Raw genomic sequence first — 23881 nt, forward strand, 5'->3', positions numbered from 1 at the left:
TTCACGTATCTGCATGTATAGTGCCAAAGAACATTCTTGAAGTGTTCGCAGAGAACAGCGCTTCTTCGTTCAAGACCTCTTTAGTTTAAAGTTATTTATGTGGCAGCCGGGAAAACGCGCTTTTGAGCATGTTCTATTTGTGTTTATATTTACTGCACTCAGATTGTCATCTGCCATTTTGCAACAGTAAATGAAAAATAAACAAATCTGTGGCTGTGTCATTTCCATGAAGTCAAAAGGTTGCACAGGCACTAGGGTAACCAGATCTTGAGAACCAAAAACCGGGACATTTGGGAAAAATAGGACTACAATTTTTCATCCACGGTATGGCGCAAAATGACAGCTGTCATCAACATAGGATCACAGAAAATGTATTAAGAAAGTAAATAAAATGTATTTTTTACAACCAAAATCATACCTATTAATTACATTGCTTGCTTACAACCCTTGCAAACTAGCAAAGCTTTAGAACATCCAAAAAGCATCTCACTGTTTCCAGTCAACTGCCTCTAAAAACCGGGACATGAGCCAATATTGCCGAAATCTGCCGGGGCAGCTGGTGAAAACCCGGGACTGTCCGGGCAAATCCGGGACGTCTGGTCACCCTAACAGGCACCCAAAAGGCAAGAACTAATTGGCTTTGCCAACACTTTAAGACAGTGGTAAATTTGATTAGCTGATGTAAGGTGTGCACTGTTGTTTCCTATTCTGTACCTTTGTTAGACAGAGAACCGTGTTATAAAATGTGGAAAAATATTTCTATTTTGCAAAAGCCAAAACGATTGTCAATTGCATTCTTATTAGTCTTTCCGCATCATAGTTATGGCGGAACCTGTTTCCTGAGACGCTGTTGGGTGTTGTACCTTCATATGCTGTTTCTTAAGATGGCCACCGCGCTGTTGACTTTAGTCTGTGATAGAGGGTGGGGCGGGGCGTTACACGCATCTACGGCGTGTCAGCTGAGGGAAGGCTGGACTACAAGTCCCATCAGTCTTTCATTTCCGGCAACTTGTGAAGCCTTAGACCAACCAGAAGGCTCGGCCAGGAGTGGGGAAATACAAAATCTTCGCATCAGTGGAGTTGAAAATTAGGGAGTTATGCGTGTTATTATTGCTGACACTGTTTATTTCCGGTGGAGACTGGAATATACTACCCTTTGAAGAAGTAAGGAACTGACACACGGATATGAGCCTGCAGTTAGGGGGATCTTACGGTCAGATACAGGAGCCGCCTAGTACAAAGAGGTAGGAATCGCAAAAATGGAAAAGAAAACGATTAGGCAGATTCTCGGTATCTGAGGAACGGGGCTAAAACGGGCACCAAAACAGACTGCTGTGTTGTTAAGAAAAGAAGGTGGCTTAATTAGTGGGGAAATACAAAGTTTTCGCATCAGTGGAGTTAAAAATTAGGGAGTTATGCGTGTTATTATTGCTGACACTGTTTATTTCCGGTGGAGACTGGAATATACTACCCTTTGAAGAAGTAAGGAACTGACACACGAATATGAGCCTGCAGTTAGGGGGATCTTATGGTCAGACACAGGAGCCGCCTGGTACAAAGAGGTAGGAATCGCAAAGATGGAAAAGAAAACGATTAGGCAGATTCTCGGTATCTGAGGAACGGGGCTAAAACGGGCACCAAAACAGACTGCTGTGTGGTTAAGAAAAGAAGGTGGCTTAATTAATTCCCAGTGGACGAAGTACTTACAGGAGTTCGACGTGGCACACTTTCACAAGTTCTCTGAGAAGGCTGACGATTGTCCACGTTAAACTTTAACAAGCACACCACTTCCTTTACACCACTGCCTTTCTCCGAGGCGAAGCAGAAATGCCTCGGAGAAACGCAGCGGTGGTTTCAGATTCGGGGGCGTGGCTAAAAAGTGGAAAGAAGAGCATGGAACACGCCCCCGAATCTGAAAAAGACAGGCACCAAAACAGACTGCTGTGTTGTTAAGAAAAGAAGGTGGCTTAATTAATTCCCAGTGGACGAAGCACTTACAGGAGTTCGACGTGGCACACTTTCACAAGTTCTCTGAGAAGGCTGACGATTGTCCACGTTAAACTTTAACAAGCACACCACTGCCTTTACACCACTGCCTTTCTCCGAGGTGAAGCAGAAATGCCTCGGAGAAACGCAGCGGTGGTTTCAGATTCGGGGGCGTGGCTAAAAAGTGGAAAGAAGAGCACGGAACACGCCCCCGAATCTGAAAAAGACGGAGCCTATTTGGAGGGACGGCTCTCTCCTCCAATGGCTGGCCTCCGTTTAGGAAGCCAGCCAATGGAGGAGAGCCAAAAAGAGAGGCGGGCTAAAGAGCCACTCTCAGAAACATAAGATCTCCGGACTTCCGGTTCTGCCTTCGGCAGACCGGATGGTCCCTCGACCTAAAAAATATCAATGCATCACTACAGAGAGGGATTATAACAAGCAATCATAAACCCTCTTCTGAAAAAGCTGCAAACTAATGTAACCTCACCTATAATCGAAAGGATTCTGTGATATATGTCAAACTTCACGCAAAGGGGGAATCTTCCATCAGAGCGTGAATTGATAGCCACCCATTTAGGCATGGAAGAATACTTTAAAAATGCATGCTGCAATTTGCATCTAGATATTTGAATGGACTTTGTATATTAAGGAATTCTGCTCAGAAAACATTCTTCCATCATTAAATTAAAATTAAAGAACTTTTCATATCTTAATTGTAAATCTGGGTGCCATGCTGTATTATTGAAGGGTTACCAAATATGTTACTAGCAGTGTGGGTGCTCCAGAAAACCTTTTTGTGTATGCAATTAATGAATCACACCAGTGTAAAACTACATGGTGCTGATGAAATCAATTGTACAAATGGAAAAGATGCTTACCAACACACCTATAAGATTAACACTGTTGAGTTGGAAAAACCTTTGCATGGTAGAAGACGCAAAACCCTGCCCTCAGTGCCCAACTATACTGTTGTCTGGATCCTTAATGCCGATTTTAGTGTTATTGGTAAACACAGATCTTACGCGTGTGCTATAACATAGGCCTGCCTTATAAATTGTGGTCTTGATAAACATGAAAGGGTGCCCAAAACTCTACCCTCATAGTAATGGAAGGCTACCGCCTTGACCAAGAGTTAAGCAGCATGAGCGTGGTGGTGGCAGCATACTGTGTAATGATCAGTAGTGATGAACAAAACCTTTTTACCCTGTATCACAGGAATGAGTCTTACAGGCTGTGTGCATAACTCACGTTTGGCCAACATCAGTTAGATGTGGAGCGCTGCGCAGTGCAGGAGCAGGGACTCTGCGCTGGATGTATGTGTGTCTGGGAAGGGTACAGTACAGGGTTAGTGCAGCACTGTGTAGTACATATGTGGTTAGTGAAATGTACTTAGTGTATATATGCCTTCTGGGAATACATTACATGAAAGATGTAGTGCTATGCAGTGCATGGGCAATAGAAGAATGTACTGGATATATGTGTGCTTGCATTAAGTACAATATATTTGCAGCACACACATAGTGAGTGTGTGTGCTGGCAGAGTGTGTGTTTGTCAATAGCACACCCTGGTACAATTCATAAAGACTACAGTACTGAGCAGTACACGCATACTGGATGTATGTGCTGTCTGCATGTGTATCTGTAGTGGCACAGAAGATATAGGTAACAGTACTGGAGCGTGAGTGTGCTGTGGAAGAACACTGAGTGCAAGAGTCCCCGCAATTGTACATTACATGTAGGACCCTTAGTTACATTTTTGGAAGCCCAGGCCTGTCTGGTGAAGATATCAGGAAGAGATAAATCGTCCCAGGCAGAGTTGTGTGTTGCTGCATTCCTGTGAGCCGGGTGGGACACACTACAGGATGAGAGGGAGAGACTCTACCTTTACACTTCAAAAGGCGGCTCTCTGATTCAGTGACAGATCACAAGGAAGGGGCCTGGACACATCTCAGGAAGAAAGATGAAGCTAATCTGCAAATATACTAAATAAATATTCAATTCATCAAATTAAAAAAAAATCTTCTTCCTCTCCATGTAACATCAGATTTAGAAAATATGATCTTCTTTTCTTTTTCTATATTATTCTATTAGGAACATATAAAAATATCAATATATAAATAGATAAATATGTATAGAAAGATAAAAAGCTTTTTTTATCCATCCACAAAACTCATTTAACTAGAATATCATAAATATGCCCCCTAAACAGAGAGAGAGTATATTAGTTCTTAGATGGAGAATGTGATTTATGATAGAGCTGCAGCTTTTTAATTCTCTCTCTATATATATGTATATGTGTTTATATATATATATCCTCCAATCCTCAGTCGAATGACCAAAAAGACAGTGGGAACTCCTAGATGTGAGGTGTAATTACATTTATTCACCAAACCAAACGCGCTAACGCGTTTCGGCAAAAGCCTTTTGCAAAGTGCTCATACTCCATCTTTTCTCTCCTCCCTTAAATACGTTCAAATTACCATTGACACAAAATAAATACTTTTTACAATTTGTACTCCCTACTATTCTATGTGCAAAATAAAGCTTAAATGTGCAAATATACTAAATAAATATTAAATTTATCAAATTTAAAAAAATCTTCTCCTTCTCCATATACCAGCAGAAATAAAAAATATGATCTTTTTTTTCTATATTATTCTATTAAGAACATATCAAAATATAAATAGATAAATATATATAGAAAGATACAAAGATTTTTTTATCTAGCTGCAAAACTCATTTAACTAGAATATCATAAATATACACCCTACATGGAGAGAGAGTATAATAATTCTTAGATGGAGAATGTGATTTAAGATATAGAGGCAGCTTTTCCAAAATATTTATAATTTATAGTTTCTTCTCACCGAGTTAATGTGGGCAAGTACCCCAATATTACAGCAAATCTTTCAGCTATGTCATTACGTCATTATGCACTTATCTTGTTACATTGAATGGACTAGAGATGTATCTTTCTAAAAATACATTAAATGGACTAAAAGTATATAAAAATAATTTTCAGAAAATCTTGTACTCAACGCCTTATCAACCCAAGGTTATTCACAAATAACAATTTTCATTGCATATAGCTGTCTACAGTTAATAAAATAACCTAGAGGGACCCTGATTATTCCAATGGCAAAAACAGATAACATTTCCCAATTACTTGGATATTATGAAATTCTCATATATCACAGGCCTTAAGCTGGAATACTATAATGTATACTCCTAGTAGGACCTATCCTACATGTACTTCCATCTCCTCAGCCATATTAAGCCTTGCAGGTGTCTTAGTATGCTAATCCAAGATATACTTGGATTCAAGGCGTCTGAGCTCTGCTCCCCTGTTCCTTCCTCTCAAATTAGCTGGAATTCTGTCTATAGCAAAGAAGGTTAATTTGGAGACGTCACTCCCATGATGCTCCTCAAAGAAGTGAAGCGCCACAGGGTATGTCAAATTTGCTTTTTGAGTAGCTCTCTGATGTTCCAAAATACTCTTGCGTAGTTGAAAGAAGGTGCTACCTACATACATAAGGGAGCATGGACATTTGAGCCCATTGATGCAATGGGGAGAGGATGTGGCCTAACGGCTAGGGCGGTCGACCTTAAATCTGGGGAACCGGGTACGACGCTCAACATCCTGTTATTCTGGACAAATCACTAAATCTCCTGTGACTAACAAAAATGAATGTGTCCTTGTGTAACGCAAATGGTGCTGATGTAAAGCACTCTGATACCTGATACATTTGGATCAAGTTTGCGCTATATATAAAAATAAAAAAAGGGAATCATAAAGAGTAAGGCTAGGAGCCTGGGATTAACCAAATCAATGTGGCTGACATCCAGGTGGGAACTCTGGTCACTCCACTGAATTGCGTTATGTGTCAATCAGCTTCAGAGTTTTGCCTGCTGTGACATACATCCTTTCAGAAGGAAAGAATAAAAGGAGAAATGTACACTTCAAAAGAAGCAGAACCTCAATATAAACGTTCATAGATTCAGAACCCAAATCACATTTGGTGTCTGGAAAAGGTCTATAAGAAGGGGAGGTTGCAACTCAAAATTGTACTCTCTGCCAAGCAGCCAGATGGGCTGTGTGAGAAGAGGAAGCTCTCAAGACTTCTGCCTGTGACCAGGACTGCGGGCCAAGGTCTGCTAGTCTACCTGCTGGGTGAGGGGGCATCACCTCCAAAAAACCAAGATCACTGCCCTGGAGCACCAGCGCCTGCCTTCTTGCCAAGACCAGTGCGCCCTGTGAGGAAGAGGAGAGCGTTGGAGGGAGCAAGTTCCAGTGGTGAGCCCTACTGAGAGGACTCCAAGAGCAAATTGTAAGGAGAACAGCTGTGCACCGATTGGGTCATTGCCTGTGTGAAGATACAGTCTGGTGACCCCCGTATATCAGAAGAAGGCCACCGTGATCTAAGCAGTGTGAGGACAGCCGTACAGGAAGCACAAGGTCCACACTGCCTTGCCGCAGTGACACTGTATGCTCACGGAGGCCTCTATTGAACTTATTGGGGCAGGAGGGTGAAACTTGTGTCCGCCGGGATCCATAACCTCAAAATGCCAGGAGGGGCTGCCATAGTGAGGGGGATGATACCAGAGGAGTCTGCGCCCAGATCATGAGTAATGCGCCAACCCTGTACGCCAGGAGGAGCTGCCGGTACCACTGTGGCCAAGAGTTCAGGTCGTTGCCTGGATGAGAGGATTACTGCTGTGCCAGCGGGTCACGATTGCTCACTGTAATCTGGTAGAGGATTGCAAGAACTCTGCTGAGGGCGTTGCACCCTTGCTGGAGCTCCAGTCGGGAGCCGAAGAATTTACCACCTCCAACTCCATTATAAATAGAGTGACTTACCTCGTGTTTGCCAAACGGGATTAGCTCCAATCACTGGAATGAACCAACAGGGCTGCTTCAAGGAGAGAGCCTTTCGGGTGCTGCTGTGAGAACCGCAAGCAGCCCAACTTCGTCCAACAGGATTTGGACTCAAGAGCTACTGCAGAAAGGGCACTCGCTGGAGCGGATAAGACTGTAACTGGACCTGGAGGGCCTCTGGGGATTTGCTGCCAATGGTGTTGTGGCATCATAGACACTTTTCATTAATAACTAAAGAGTCAAAGGAGAACTCTTGAGTACGGCCTACTAGTATGCATTCCCTGGATGCAGCATCCAGTGAATGGGGAATAACCCTAACCACGTTATAAGCAAGAGGGTAGCACATGGAGTTGCCTGCAAACTACTAGAGACTCAACCTCAAGGGGCTTGCATTACTGGACACTGTGATTACAACCATGAGTCTGCTTCGAGGTTACCATTGGCATACTAAGAATCAGCTGGAGTGGGCCAGTGCCACTGACCTTATTGTAGCTGCACTCAAGAAAATGCTCTTTTCAGTTCAGCAAAACACTACAAATGGAGAAAAGTAAACATCATTTGAAAAGTCCATCCTGTCTCACTGGAAGAGTTTGTGATTAGTAAAGTTTCTTCTGTCCTAAGGAATAAGCAGATGAGACTATAAAAAGCCACAAGAAACCTGTCGATGGTTTCCAGGAGCACACTTCCTTCCAGGAAGATGACTCAATATTGAACTTGTTCTGCACTTTTTCATGCCCCCAGCTAAGTATGGATGCATCATCCATCGGTTTGTGATATGGATATTTTTCCATCAGATCCTCTTAGAGGACTCTGGTGGATGTTGGGACCCCTTAAACACTGTGCAGTGACCAACATTGGAATTGTTCTCCCCAGTTATCACTAACAATTTCGAATACTTCAATATCTATTGTAGCGCAAAACACTTTATGAGTTCTCAAATGGCTTAGAGGCTCAAATGAATTTGAACCAAAAGGGGATGCAACAATGATCTAGTAGATAGTTGAGTCAAAGCAGAAGTGCTTGTGTCATTTTGGCATTGACAGATCCTATTGGTGTTTAGGAGCCCTCATTCTACCTTATCTGGCATAGATAATAATGGTGTAAAATTAGACTAAGTATCCTGCTGGGCATGTTAAAATTCACTTTGGAAACATTTTCTTAGCACTTTAAGAAGACAAGGCCAAATCCCTCTTACCTTTTTAGTTGTTCGCATAGCATCACTGAGTGTCCTCATTCCTGTACTTTTCTTGGCACCATCCTATATCCCATGTTTTTACCCAGTAGACCACAAGTACTTTTACTCATCGGACTCTTCCAACATACCAACAATTCTGACACTAGCCAACCCATCACAGCAGTCAGGCCTCATTCCACTAGATTATACATGCTCTCACAAGACCTCTTCTGTCACAGAGGGGATAAAGCACACCTCTCCCTAGGTCACACAACTCTTCACCACACCTCCTACTATGTGAACTTATCTCTCCTCTTCCCATGCAACCGATGCTCCCTCACTAGACCACACACCCTCCACGTATAAAGCACTTCTGTCACATCTTACCCCATGTCACTTTCTGCTACACAAAAATCTCATCCAACTGGACCACACCTCACAATGGCAGAACCCACTTCTTTTACTTCTTCTCCAGAGAAGGACACAGTGAAGTTCTGAATGTTACCTTGAGAACACTTCCATCTTCAGATATGCTAAGGCCCGGTTTCTTTAACAGAGGCCTGCCATCTTTCAGCCAAGTGAGGATGGGCGGCGGTATGGCATTGCTCTGGCACTGCAGTGTCAGGGCCTGGCTCATGAGAAGTGACACATTCTGCTCTTCTCCCATAATGTTCGGTGGTACTAAAAGAAATGAAAACAAGCAGACATGTATTTGTACTCTTACAACAAAGAGAAAATGAGGGATGAATGCTCATTCACTTTAATAACACTTTAATAACATGACAGTGAAAAGCCTTTTCTGAACATTGTCATTATCACATTAGGTAGGTCACCTTTGAGTTAAAGAAACAATGTTAAAATGCAAAATGACTTACTTTCCTTTCAGCCACATCCTCTCTTTCCTTATATTTAGAAGTCTGCTTCTGGACATGGCAAAGCTTTGACAAAAGTCACAATAGGTAAGGTTATAGGTTGTATGTATTGTAATGCCTTATTTAAAGTTTTTTTGTGCAGCTTACTACATATTGCACAAGGCTGCTTCACACTACACCATCCCACAGGATCAGCGATTGAGGCATGGAAAGGGTGTAACAAAGTTTTTCAATACAATACTATACATGGATCCAAAGCTTGACAAAAGGGAATGGTTCAAGCATGTAAATCTATGTAAGATCCAGTGCTAGCATGGTTATTTGAAGTCTCCAAATTTAGAATGTCACCTGCATATAGGAAGATAATATTATTAGAGACTGTAATTACCATTCCTTTGTCACTGTGTTTGCGCATTATGAGGCTGACAAGTATATATATCTATAGGGAGGCCCGACTGATAAAAGAATTCCAGCCACCAAACCCAATAGAGAGGCAATATCATCAAATTCTGAGCTCAGTTCGGCACCAGAAAGTGAGACGGAAATTGAATCACGCAATCAGATGCTTCAACATGTGCCAGCATCTCTCTCACTGGCTGATGAAGTTGATTTTTTAGTGGAAGAACGCAGGCAAACCTTGCGCCCAAGACCACAGTACAACAAAGCACAAGAAGAACAATCAAACGCCGGGAAAGAAGGCGGGCAAGCAAAAGAAAACATCAACAGCAAAACACATCAAAGGAGGCAACAAAAGAGAAACTGGCGATGTTAGGCAACAACTCAGGCAATACCACCCCAACAGTGGTAAACCTTACAGACATTGTACTCAACAAAGCAGAACAGCAACTTCTCTCATTGGGCCTCTCCTTCTGCCCTGTCAGTTCTTTTAACTATGCTACCATGCGACTTGACGTGTACAAAAGTATTAGGAAGCTGAAATTAAAAAAGCATTTTCAACAATCTAAGTTGCAGCAAGACAAGTCCAGCCATGAAATAATGGATACACAATTGGTGCACACTGATCAAGGAATGACTCCAAACCCCCTTACTCAATCTGACAGAGGTTTTTTAATTGAGATGGAAGCACTATTGGAGGAACACTCAATCTCTAGCCCCAACATGCCAACAAGCCGAGAAGGCAAAGACAGGGACATGCAATTGAAGCCTACAACACCATTCAAACCTCGTTCTACATTCCATCCATTGATGATTAAAGACTCAATAGATAATTTTCTTGACGATGTTATAACCGGATTGAAAGATTTAAATTATAAAATTTAAAAAACCACAAAATCCAAAAAGAGAAAACAAGAAATGCAATTTCATGCTCTAATGACTAAACTGAAAATGAACTCTGACATTGTCATACGTAATGCAGATAAAGGTGGAAATGTTGTCCTTTGGAATAAATGTGATTACATTGCGGAAGCCATGAAACAACTTAAAGATAATGAGTGTTATCGACGCAGTGACTATCCAACTTTACGCAACATAACTAATGAATTCAAAATGAAATTGATTGGATGGAAAAATATGGGGCTACTGACAGCAGACGAATTCAAATTTTTGAAAAATGATCAACCAGTTGTCCCGATTCTATACTTTATCCCAAAGATACACAAAAACGCACAACAAACACCTGGCAGACCCATTATCTCAGCTCGCAATAGTTTATTAGAAAATGCTTCGAGATATGTAGATTACTTTCTGCAGGAACATGTTCAGAGCTTATCTTCGTATATTAGAGATACTAGTGATTTTTTTGCAAAACTTTTGAATTATCCATGGCAAGATGACTATTTATTGATGACACTAGATGTGACATCTCTATACACATCAATCAATCATAGAGATGGACTAAAGGCTCTGGAATTTTATTTGGCCAAAAGAGGACCACAATATGCCCAACACAGTGCTATGATTTTAAATATGGCAGAATTTTGTTTAAACAGCAACTATTTCCTGTTCCAAAACACCCTCTATCAACAATTGCGAGGAGTAGCAATGGGGGCCAGCCTTTCCCCCAGCTATGCTTGTCTCCACATGGGCTGGTGGGAGGAGCTGGTCCTACCCAATGACTACACTATGTATGTAATCAAAAACATTAAAGCTTGGGGAGAGATACATAGATGACCTTTTTATAATCTGGGAAGGGTCAAATACAGAAGCAGAAGAGTTTCTAAGGTAGCTAAACAACAATTCTCTGAACCTTGAGTTCACAGCATCCATCAGCAAGACATGTGTAAACTTTTTAGATGTTGAAGTTTTTATAGATGATGGCAAAATAGAGACCAGGTTACATAGAAAGCCGACGGCAGGCAACACTACACTACATGTGGGCAGCTCACATCCCAGGCATCTCATCAATAGTATTCCATATGGTGAGATGCTTAGTCTGAGACGCATTTGCAGTAGTGATAAGGACCTCATCATTGAACAAGAAAACAGCAAAAAAAGGTTTCATGAAAGGGTTACACTACTAATTGTCTGGAAACTACAATCCTTAAAAGTAGAACCAAGCCCAGGGAAACTTTACTTAACACAAACTTGCACTCCAACAACAGGATAAACAATCAGTAAGATACGTTCAGATTTATTTTACAATTCAGCAAACAAGAAAAATAAATAAAAAAATTGATTATAAAAAATTGGCCGCTGGTTTTAAGTGACCCTATTATAGGTCAAACTATGGCAAAAAAAACAGCAATTACATACAGCAGGACTATGTCTATGAAGGACATTCTAGTCCAAAATGATCCATCTAGCCAAAACAATAACACATGGCTAGCACAAAGAAAAGGTTTTTTTTAATGTAAGGTGTGTAAAGCATGTAACCATGGTATAAATCACACATCTTACAAAACCCCTTTCAACAATGATGAAAGGTCTATCACCAAGGCCCTTAACTGCAAATCGGACCATGTGGTATACGTGTTGGAGTGCCCTTGTAAGCTCAGATATGTGGGCAGTACCATCTTACAAGGGCACAAGAGGGTACTCCAACACATCCGAGCCATCAAAAACAAAGACCAAACATATCCAGTAGCCAGACATTTTAATGAGGTACATAATGCTGATCCTACAGGCCTAACTTATTTTCTTATTGATTCGATTCCTTTGAACAAGAGAGGAGGGGATAGGCAAAAAGCATTAAGACTTATGGAAACTAAGTATATTTTGAACTTAGACACCAAGCATCCTAAAGGCTTGAACGCTACCGAAGAAGTCTATACATGCCTATAATAGGCCTCTGATTCTGAAATATTTTATTATCAGATAACCATGTATAGAGTACCACAGGCATTCTACATAGACATTGACGAACAGCAATTATATGTTACACATTTACCTGACATGTCTGCTGCCAAACTGTTATCTTAATTTATTAGTGTATCATTCTTGCACACAGGGTGGGTCAACAGGTTTTTATAGTTTTTTTATTAGTATCACTTTTAGAATATTTTTACTTGGGGATTTTACTAAGTATAAGGCATTTGCACTTTATATAAGCACAATCTTCGGGGAACCAAGTTAAATCAATTAAAAACTCAAAATTATACCTGCTGAAATCTGTAACTTGATACCTTACGGATATTTTGCACAGTTGATAGACTGCAGCTTCGATAGTGGGGTATTCAAACCAGTAACCAACTTCTATTACATTATATGAGTGTCAGCAACTTGTCCGCCATATATGTATATGATATAGTGACAGAACAAAACAAGGATGCTATTTTAAATTATATTTATCATGATTTCAATGCTGCTCTCAAATATAAGTCTGTTCAACAAAAGGGTTTTTAAACAGGTTACAACTGACATTTTGTGAATATTTATTCAGTTTCCTAATTGAAATCGGATGGTTTTAAATATTTATTCAGAAACAAATTGTTTTAGCTGTATTTAACGGTTATCTATTTATGCACTGTCACTTTAAGCACTAGTTAAAGCATTGTTCAAACAAAACTAAGAAAAAAATACGAGAGAGAAAAAATTTTATAAAAAAACTACCCACCTGACAGAGCGTGTCATGTGATCAAGGCCCTTCCGGGCTAAAACGCGTCATGGCTGTAGAGGTCGTTTGGGAATAAAGAAAAATATTTTGCTGCATTACTTTGTGGTCTGTGCTTCGTTGATCTGAAAAGTTTGCGTAAGCCGACGAAGTTCGTACTCATATATATATATTATCTACTGGCGGTCGCCAGTAGATAGTTATAGTTAGGACCGAGTTCCCATAGGAAATCTGAAAATTCTATTTTGAATAACTTTGGCGCGGGTTGACTTATCTTTGTGAAATTTTCAAAACTAATGGGGCGCTCCGCTCAGCTCCTACCCTGAAAGTCTCGGGGTGATTCGTCAAGCGGGGGCTGAGAAAAAAGGGGGGTCCCAAAACCCGTTTTCCCCATGCATTTTCCCATAGGACCTTTAGTCGAAGGTACAGCCCGAACGGCTGAACAGAATTACTTGAAATTTGGCAAAGAGGTAGTCCTCAGGTCAGGCATGTGCCTTTCGCATATATGGTGTAAATCTGATCAGTAGTTCCTGAGAAAATTGCAGTTAAAAGTACATAAATATCTATATGCGCGCACCGTGGTTTCAGGAGTGTTATAGTTAGAAATTAGCATTTAAAAAAACCTTAGAAATTCACTGAAAAAACCATAGGTTTCAGGTTTTTTAAATGCTAATTTCTAACTATAACATCCTTGATTTTTTCAGTGAATATATATATATATATATTTGATCAAGGCTCAACTGGAGCCGAAACGCGCCAGGCCCGAAACAAGCAATAAAAACATCTGAGCACCATTTTGTGGTCCGTCTCCGTCTTTACAGAGAAAGCTGCAGAGTGACGGAGTTCATATATATATATATATATATATATATATATATATCACTGAAAAAACTATAGGTTTCACACATGTTATAGTTAGCTGGACATTTCACTCGAAAAAACCATTGAAATTCCCCCGTTATAGTTAGTTCAGCTAACTATAACTCGCGCGACCGCAATCCACTGCTGATGACGTCACATATTACATCACTGTATTCACTAAGATACTGTTAATAAGTCAGTTATACAATTAATTTTACCAAAAAAAACATCCATTTAGACACTTATTTACCCATTTATTCTTCAATTAACCTTTAGATATACATATGTAAAAAATATTTATTTTTCAGAAAGACACATATTCACTGGATGATGTCATCAGTGATGTCATCAGTGATGTCATTTGAAGATGTCATCAGTGATGTCACTGACCATGTCATGAGTGATGTAATATGTGACGTCATCAGCAGTGGATTGCGGTCGCGCGAGTTATAGTTAGCTGAACTAACTATAACGGGGGAATTTCAATGGTTTTTTACGAGTGAAATGTCCAGCTAACTATAACATGTATGAAACCTATGGTTTTTTCAGTGAATTTGCAAGGTTTTTTAAATGCTAATTCCTAACTATAACGTGTGTGAAACCTATGGTTTTTTAAGTGAATTTGCAAGGTTTTTTAAATGCTAATTTCTATCTATAACATGTGTGAAACCTATGTTTTTTTTAGTGAATTTGTAAGGGTTTTTAAATGCTAATTTATGTATGTATTATTATATGTTTTATATATTTATTTTACAATAAACCACCTGTGTATATAGTTATAGATTGACTGTATCCTGTAATATGGAATGGCTCAGCTCTTTTTTTTTGAATTTGGATAAAGTTGAACAGCATAGTTAATATCTTCTATAAACTTATAAACAGTTTAAAATGTTTATTTTTTTAAGGGGTTTTCACTGTGCACGCACCGTGCGCGCACCCCGCGATTTTTTGAAAAAAAATTAAATGTTTTTTTCACCCTTCGGGGTCCTTCAGGGACCCCCTGACAAAGGCTACGGGGTCAGGAACTCTCTACCCTGCCCCCTTTTCACGTTCTCCACATTTCTTTTTCACTTTCACACACAAAATGGCGTCCGACACTTCCTGATTTTGACCGATTCGAATGTTGACTGATATCTAACCACCAATCAGAATTACGCTCGCGGTGCACGCACGGTGCACGCATATAGATATTTATGTACTTTTAGCTGCAATTTTCTCAGGAACTACTGAACAGATTGACACCATATATGCAAAAGGCACATGCCTGACCTGAGTACTACCTCTTTGCCAAATTTCAAGTAACTCTGTCCAGCGGTTCGGGCTGTACCTTCGACTAAAGGTCCTATGGGAAAATGCATGGGGAAAACGCGTTTTGGGACCCCCCTTTTTTCTCAGTCCCCGCTTGACGAATCACCCCGAGATTTTCAGGGTAGGAGCTGAGTGGAGCGCCCCATTAGTTTTGAAAATTTCACGAAGATAAGTCAACCGGCGCCAAAGTTATTCAAAATAGAATTTTCAGATTTCCTATGGGAACTCGGTCCTAACTATAACTATCTACTGGCGACCGCCAGTAGATAATATATACACACACATATATATATCAGAATCCTCGCCTGCTTCTGTCTCCTCCGTGGAGAAAAACAAGAGTGGACCCAGGTTTAGTGCATACATTATTTTTCCGCACTCATAACAAATGCGCCATAACGCGATTCGGCTGTGAACGGCCTTGATCACATGACAACGCTGAAAGGATTGATAGCCCTATTTAAAGTGACATAAACAACATACTCTATCGTAACGTTAAATACTTGCACAAATTCATTTTCTAAAAAGGCATAAATACATTTCTAAAAACATCATAGTATGCACCAATAAAACGTAATATCACTTAATATCACAAATTTACATATGGCACAAATTATTGTTTCATCTAGTAACCAGTTGGTATATTGCTTAAATGCTTGAGTATTATCATTTTTTCAATCCATAAACAGATGGCAATATTTAAACTAAAGTTTTTTTATATTATTTTATTTTATTTTAGTGCCACACCTTCTATTATGCTGTAAATATATAATATATCCCCAGAACTTGTAGAATTTATTCACCCCTATATTCATTTGCCTACTATCTATGTCTATGCTTCTTCAGCTGGCTCACAATTATGCGCATGATTGCTATAGCGCCTTGTTTGATACCTAACTAAATTAATATTTAATGAGTATGCGCAGCGTAAAAAATAACAACCTTGCCAATAAAAATATTTAACTATTCATGTGCAACCCAGTCTCTGAGCTATAAACTAGATAAGACAATTGACAAATACTAAACAAAGTGACTAAGTGCTCAACTCCTCCTAATGTGCAAATCCACATAAAGTGCTAAGTCCTACATGTCCCATATTATCAGCAGCATATATTTATGATATAGTGTCCTTATCCTCCATTGATAATACATATCCATATAAAGTGCAAAAAAATGTGCTAAACGAACTAAAGGCTATAATTTGACAATAAATATCTTTCAAACAGTTGATCCCCACAAAGGTAAATACATATATATAAATATATAATTACACATAAATATAAATATAAATACACTCCAACTGCTAAAATAGATAAAAAAAAATTCAAAAATTGCTTATAAAAAATTAAGGTTATCACAGAGATCAGAAGCTACACATTGCATTTTATCATTTCAATCAATAGTGCACATATAGTTAAAGATAAAATTGATCATCTAAAATCCAATATACAGTATATCATTGAAACTGGTAAATGATAAAATCTGGTTGCAGAGCGTATAGTCCCAAAAGTACCCAAGTAATAACTCCATAATAGATCATAATAGGGCCAAAAACACATACAATCACCTATACTATGCGTATACATATACGAGGCAGACCCTCCGCGTGTAGGAGCTTTATCAATCCCTGTTCTCCTATACGCGGATGACGCTGTCTTACTGGCTCGTACGGGGGTGGGCCTGCAAAGGATGCTGGATTCTTTTGCCTCTTTTATGGACCAGCTTGATTTGAAGGTGAATATTAACAAATCTCATGCCATGGTCGTGGGCAGAAGTAGCCGCAGCTGTAAACTAAAAACTTTCTATTGTAAGGGGGCGGAGGTGTCAAGGGTACGTACCTTCCCATACCTAGGCGTCCTTTTCGATTATAAGGGTTCTTGGGGCCCACAAATTAAGCTAAAAAGCATTTCGATGGCAAGGTCCACCAGTGCTCTTTTGGGCTTTTCAAAAAGGTTGGGGGCGAGACCCATGGAGGCACTGTTAAAAGTATACAACGCTAAATGCATGTCCATTGTCTTATATGGTGCCCCGTTGTGGGGCCATATAGCCCAAGTCCAAATTCAATGAGTTGAAAATAGGTTTCTGAGATCCCTCCTGTCTGTCCCTCAATCCACCCCCACATTTAGTACTCACACAGAGGTGGGGATTGGATATGTTACGGACAAGTTGAAGGTGGCCCCCCTGGTTTGTTGGGCAAAAACATGGTTAAACAAGGAAATCACGTTGAACCATGCCATTCTCACAGATATTATTGCCATGGAAAATGCTAAAAGGATCCCCTGGGTTGAGTATGTGAGAAAGGCTTTTACTGACCTAGGACGCCCAGAGCTTTTTACCTCCCCAGAGAATATTGTTAAGAAGGACGTTCATTGGATCAGGGCTTCTTTTTTAGAAGAGGCAAGGCTGACCCGGGAGGAGTTGGAGCTTAAAAAACCAGTTGTGAGACAGAACTATGTTCTAGTCACCTCGCCCTCCCTGGAACCATACTTACAGCTTGTAACCAAACCTTTTCATAGAATTTTACTGACCAGGTTTAGATTTAACCTAATCCACTACTCTCTGGGGAGTTACCCTGTGTGGGCCAAACCAGAATGTAGTACGCCCTGCAAGTGCGACAATTTCTCAACCAAAGATACCCTGCATTTTATCATGTTTTGTAGCTTTTACTCTGAAATGAGGAAAACATTTTTGCTCCCACTTTTAAAAGAGAAAGGTTTCATTCAAGTCAGACCAGCCCTAATACATTTACAGATGCTGAGTAGTACCCGTGACATCTTTTACGTGGCCAGCTTTTTGGTGGCAGCTATGAGGCTCAAGAACAAAAAACTGCCTCTCTCTGGGGAGCTTGATTGCTAATTTGCACAATTGGGGTCTTAGAGTTTCTCCCAACTGTATTCTGTGGCTCTGTATGAACTTGCTCTTTGCACATAGAATGTCTTCTTACTTTTTATTATTCCTCTTATCATTGTTTTTATTACACTTGTTTTAACAAAAGTCTTATACACACTTTTTTAATGAATTGTATTTGTCTGTTTGTAATTTTATGTGATGCCCATTGCTTTTATGATTTTAATTAATCGAAATAAAGTGCTTTGACTGACTGACTGATATACATGTATGTGTGAACATGAGCGTGGCAAATATAGTATCAATGATGTAATCGATTTCCCCTAAAATCCTAAAGATATGTGTGTAAGTCCTCACTCGGGTTAAGGCCCCCTGGGTACTTGATATCTAACTCTAATATATATCGAGTCTCGAGGCGCCTTTACTTGGCCTCCTGGTTGCCGCCTCTTTTTTGCAGCGGTATTGCATCAATGACAAAGTACTACAAAAGGGAGTGGTGATGGACGGAGCATCAGAACCAATCAAACACTCACACCCAGTCAACAGATCTGGGTTTGATCCATCACCGTTCTTTAGCCCACTCTGCGACCCCAGTTCAGACATGGCCATATGCAAATCAGTCTGACCCTGTGCCTCATGGGAACAGTCCAGCCCGAACTGCCAAGCCATGCCTTCCCTGGACCGGAAACAAGCTTCCTAGGACCGGTTTCTGGCATTTCAGCCGTCTTCAGCCAGGCTTGCTTGAATCCAGTGGCAAAGTGAGCAAGGGACTCACGTCTGAGCATACCCTGCCAACTTATGGCGAACAAAGCGGTACAAAAGGGGGTGGTGATGGACGGAGCATCAGAACCAATCAAACACTCACACCCAGTCAACAGATCTGGGTTTGATCCATCACCGTTCTTTAGCCCACTCTGCGACCCCAGTTCAGACATGGCCATATGCAAATCAGTCTGACCCTGTGCCTCATGGGAACAGTCCAGCCTGAACTGCCAAGCCATGCCTTCCCTGGACCGGAAACAAGCTTCCTAGGACCAGTTTCTGGCATTTCAGCCGTCTTCAGCCAGGCTTGCTTGAATCCAGTGGCAAAGTGAGCAAGGGACTCACGTCTGAGCATACCCTGCCAACTTATGGCGAACAAAGCGGTACAAAAGGGGGTGGTGATGGACGGAGCATCAGAACCAATCAAACACTCACACCCAGTCAACAGATCTGGGTTTGATCCATCACCGTACTTTAGCCCACTCTGCGACCCCAGTTCAGACATGGCCATATGCAAATCAGTCTGACCCTATGCCTCATGGGAACAGTCCAGCCCGAACTGCCAAGCCATGCCTTCCCTGGACCGGAAACAAGCTTCCTAGGACCGGTTTCTGGCATTTCAGCCGTCTTCAGCCAGGCTTGCTTGAATCCAGTGGCAAAGTGAGCAAGGGACTCACGTCTGAGCATACCCTGCCAACTTATGGCGAACAAAGCGGTACAAAAGGGGGTGGTGATGTCTGAACTGGGGTGGCAGAGTGGGCTAAAGAACGGTGATGGATTAAACCCAGATCAGTTGACTGGGGGTGAGTGCTTGCAATGTTCAACACTCCGTCCATCATTTCCTTTGGTTTTTGCTTTGTTCGCCATAAGTTGGCAGGGTATGCTCAGACGTGAGTCCCTTGCTCACTTTGCCACTGGATTCAGGCAAGCCTGGCTGAAGACGGCTGAAATGCCAGAAACCGGTCCTAGGAAGCTTGTTTCCGGTCCAGAGAAGACATGGCTTGGCAGTTCGGGCTGGACTGTTCCCATGAGGCACAGGGTCAGACTGATTTGCATATGGCCATGTCTGAACTGGGGTGGCAGAGTGGGCTAAAGAACGGTGATGGATTAAACCCAGATCAGTTGACTGGGGGTGAGTGCTTGCAATGTTCAACACTCCGTCCATCATTTCCTTTGGTTTTTGCTTTGTTCGCCATAAGTTGGCAGGGTATGCTCAGACGTGAGTCCCTTGCTCACTTTGCCACTGGATTCAGGCAAGCCTGGCTGAAGACAGCTGAAATGCCAGAAACCGGTCCTAGGAAGCTTGTTTCCGGTCCAGAGAAGACATGGCTTGGCAGTCCGGGCTGGACTGTTCCCATGAGGCACAGGGTCAGACTGATTTGCATATGGCCTTGTCTGAACTGGGGTGGCAGAGTGGGCTAAAGAACGGTGATGGATTAAACCCAGATCAGTTGATTGGGGTGAGTGCTTGCAATGTTCAACACTCCGTCCATCATTTCCTTTGGTTTTTGCTTTGTTCGCCATAAGTTGGCAGGGTATGCTCAGACGTGAGTCCCTTGCTCACTTTGCCACTGGATTCAGGCAAGCCTGGCTGAAGACGGCTGAAATGCCAGAAACCGGTCCTAGGAAGCTTGTTTCCGGTCCAGAGAAGACATGGCTTGGCAGTTCGGGCTGGACTGTTCCCATGAGGCACAGGGTCAGACTGATTTGCATATGGCCATGTCTGAACTGGGGTGGCAGAGTGGGCTAAAGAACGGTGATGGATTAAACCCAGATCAGTTGATTGGGGTGAGTGCTTGCAATGTTCAACACTCCGTCCATCATTTCCTTTGGTTTTTGCTTTGTTCGCCATAAGTTGGCAGGGTATGCTCAGACGTGAGTCCCTTGCTCACTTTGCCACTGGATTCAGGCAAGCCTGGCTGAAGACGGCTGAAATGCCAGAAACCGGTCCTAGGAAGCTTGTTTCCGGTCCAGAGAAGACATGGCTTGGCAGTTCGGGCTGGACTGTTCCCATGAGGCACAGGGTCAGACTGATTTGCATATGGCCATGTCTGAACTGGGGTGGCGGAGTGAGCTAAAGAACGGTGATGGATTAAACCCAGATCAGTTGACTGGGGGTGAGTGCTTGCAATGTTCAACACTCCGTCCATCATTTCCTTTGGTTTTCAATGACAAAGTACTTCAGATGTTTAAGACTACTATTGTGACATTCTTTAAAATGTCTCGCAACTGGGTAGCTAGCATAGGTATTAACAATAGCCCTTCTGTGTTGTAAAATCCTCTTATGGGCAGCCAGCTTGGTGCTGCCAATATACTGGAGATTGCAACTACATTCCATCACGTAAATTGCATGATCTGTCTTACAAGTCAAATGTTGGTTGATCACCTGTATTCGATTGTTAAAAGCTGTTTGGTAAGTAGTCTTATTCATGCCATACTGGCAGGCTTTACAGCATGAACATTTATAAAAGCCTTTCCTAGCTGTAAGCCAAATCCCTGCAATCTGGATCCTCTGAACTACTCTTAACCAATGCATTGCCCATCAATGCCGTTTTTCTATATGTAATAGCAGGTTTTTTCAGAAGGAGACTACCAATTACCGGGTCATCCAACACGATAGGGCAAATAAGTCTTATAATAGCAATGAGCTGTTTCTCCTGTCTAGAATAAGAGAGAATTAATCTAGTTGGCTCATTGGATGCATCTGCACTGTTGCTAACTACACCCTGGGACTTTGCTTTGTACTGGAGCAAGTCATCTCTAGATCGCTTCCTCGACTTAGTGATGGCTGCATCTATAGTCTTAGTGCTATATCCTCTCTCTAAGAAGCATGTTTTACTTTCTGATTGTTTGGCAGAGGAATCGATCTCATCACTACAGATCTGCCTTATTCTTAGCATTTCCCCGTAGGGGATGCTTTGTATGAGGTGTGGAAGATGCAAGCTAGATGTGTGTAATACTGTATTTCCAGCTGTTTGTTTACGATGCAAGGATGTGGACAATTTACTGTTTACTATATGGATTTGCACATCTAAAAAGTAACACTTTCACTGCTAAAGGAAGAAACGCAAATTGACGTCATTATCATTCATTTGTGCGATAAACTCCTCCGCACTTTGCTCTGCGTCATGCCATACAATGAATAAATCATCTATGAATCTCAACCAAGAAATTTCCCTTTCATTATAGGTATGCTGAAATTGTTTCCTGAGGACCAGCTCCTCCCACCAGCCCATGAATAAACATGCATAGCTGTGGGAGAAACTGGCCCCCATGGCCACCCCTTGTATTTGCTGGTACATTTGATTTTGAAAAAGAAACAGATTATTTTCCAGACAAAAAACCAGCATAATTTAACAGTCTAGTTGCCAGGAAATGCTCTACCACCCTGATGGCATCATGATTCCTTATGCATGTGTATAATGAGGACACATCCAGGGCTATCAAGAGATACCCATTTTGCCAATGTAAGTCTTTCATCTTGCGGAGAAAATTGCTGGTGTCCTGCACATAGGATCTGTAGAAAGTAGTCAATATATATTGACATATTTTCAAGTGGCCCATGGCATGCTGCTATAATAGGCCTGCCTGGTGGCTTATGCATGTTCTTGTGCACTTTGGGAATAAAATATATTACAGGAATGGTGGGTTGCTCCTTTTTCAAATATATATATTCCTCCAAGCTCAATAAGCCCAGGCTTTTCCATGCCAACATTTTTGTAAAAAACAGATCCTGTGTGCTTTTAAATTTCTTGAACAAGCTTTTTCTGTAGCAATCTGAATTATTGAGTTGAGATGATGCCTCATCGATGTAATCCTGCAAGGGCCACAACACAATGTTCCTTCCCTTGTCAGAATTCCTGACCATGACTTGCTTTTCTTTTTTAAACTTTTCAATCAGTTGGCAATATTTCCTTTCCTGGTTAGTAATTTTCCTTTTAACTTTATTGATGTCAATATTCAGCTTTTTCACTTGTGTCACAACTTGCTCATTAAACACATCCAGGGAGTCCGGTGGCATGATCGGGATGAATTTAGATCTGACCTTGAATGGGGTATCCGGTTTAACACAGGTCTCATGTGCTGGAGACTCCATGCCCTGCACGGTGCCATAGTTTTCTTGCCCTATGTTGCTACCTCCTACAGCTCCATTGTCCTGCTCCAGATCGTATAAGTCCTGCAACAAACCATAATCTGCCACTGTTAAGTTAGAAATATTAGGAATGTTCATTGCTGATGTGCTGTTTCCCACGTTTTTGGGGTGAGCTTGAAGCAGATGAAATTTCTTAAGTTTAAGTTTTCTAATAAACTTATATATGTCTGCCTGGGTCTGCGTATAATCAAAATTAGTCTCCGGACAGTAAGACAAACCCAAAGAGAGCAGCTGCTGCTCCGCTGCATCAAGGTTAACATTGGCTAAATTGATGATGGTATTGCCACCAATGGGGGTCATGGGGGACCGCGATGTCACATCTATTTGTGTTTCTATTGCCCTCGCCCTCGTGCCGATTTCTTGCTTCCTGCGTTTTCTAGCAGCCTGCCTTCTTTCCCTTCTTCTCTGGGTGCTTCGTTTTTTGCCAGCCTGCTGTTTCTTGGCCTCAGTGTTTCCCTTCTGCTTCTCCTTATAAAATCGAGCACTTCACCCAATGTTATTTGATGGTGTTCTGGTCAGATCAATTCGCTGTTACTTCCATCTCCGATTCACTTTCCAGTGCTGAGCTTAGCTCAGATGCCGATGTGGTCTCTGCCTGGTGTTGATTTTTGTCCGTTTGGTCGGTCAGTTTATTAGCAGTAGCATTTCTTAGAGAATCATATTTGCGAGCAAAAGTAAAGATTTGCCCATTGGCATAATCCTCCTTGTCCCTTTTGAATTTCTAAGTTTTTGTTTGATTTTCTTCTCTTCCTTGTGCAACCTGATCGTCATTTCATCGTGCAGATTCTGTCTTTGTTGAGGGTCCCCTTGTACCTTGATTTCATTATAGAGAGTGTCTATTTTAATCTGGAGGTCAACTCTATCGCTATCGGTGTACTTAACCAGTATTTGAACCAGCTTGCGAGAGGATTCCAGGTTACATTCCACCCACTCCACCATTATCCATGGGTTGGGCGTCTTGTAACTCGGGGCAATCATTATCCTCAGGCCCCAGGGGATTTTTCCAACATCCAAGTATTTTTGGAGTGACTTG

At 41.4% G+C, this 23881-nt stretch overlaps 1 protein-coding gene across 1 annotated transcript in view; it reads right to left on the reverse strand.

The window, feature by feature from the left end:
* The window catches only part of HMCN1 (hemicentin 1), a 1072905-nt gene that overhangs the window by 497186 nt on the left and 551838 nt on the right, over positions 1 to 23881 (reverse strand). Inside the window, exon 41 of the mRNA XM_085601687.1 lies at positions 8542 to 8717. Coding sequence (XP_085457813.1) covers positions 8542 to 8717 — 176 coding nt within the window. The remainder of the gene's footprint in view (positions 1 to 8541; positions 8718 to 23881) is intronic.

This window comes from Triturus cristatus, chromosome 4_2 (genome assembly GCF_964204655.1).
Source record: "Triturus cristatus chromosome 4_2, aTriCri1.1, whole genome shotgun sequence".
Lineage (NCBI taxonomy): Eukaryota > Metazoa > Chordata > Amphibia > Caudata > Salamandridae > Triturus > Triturus cristatus.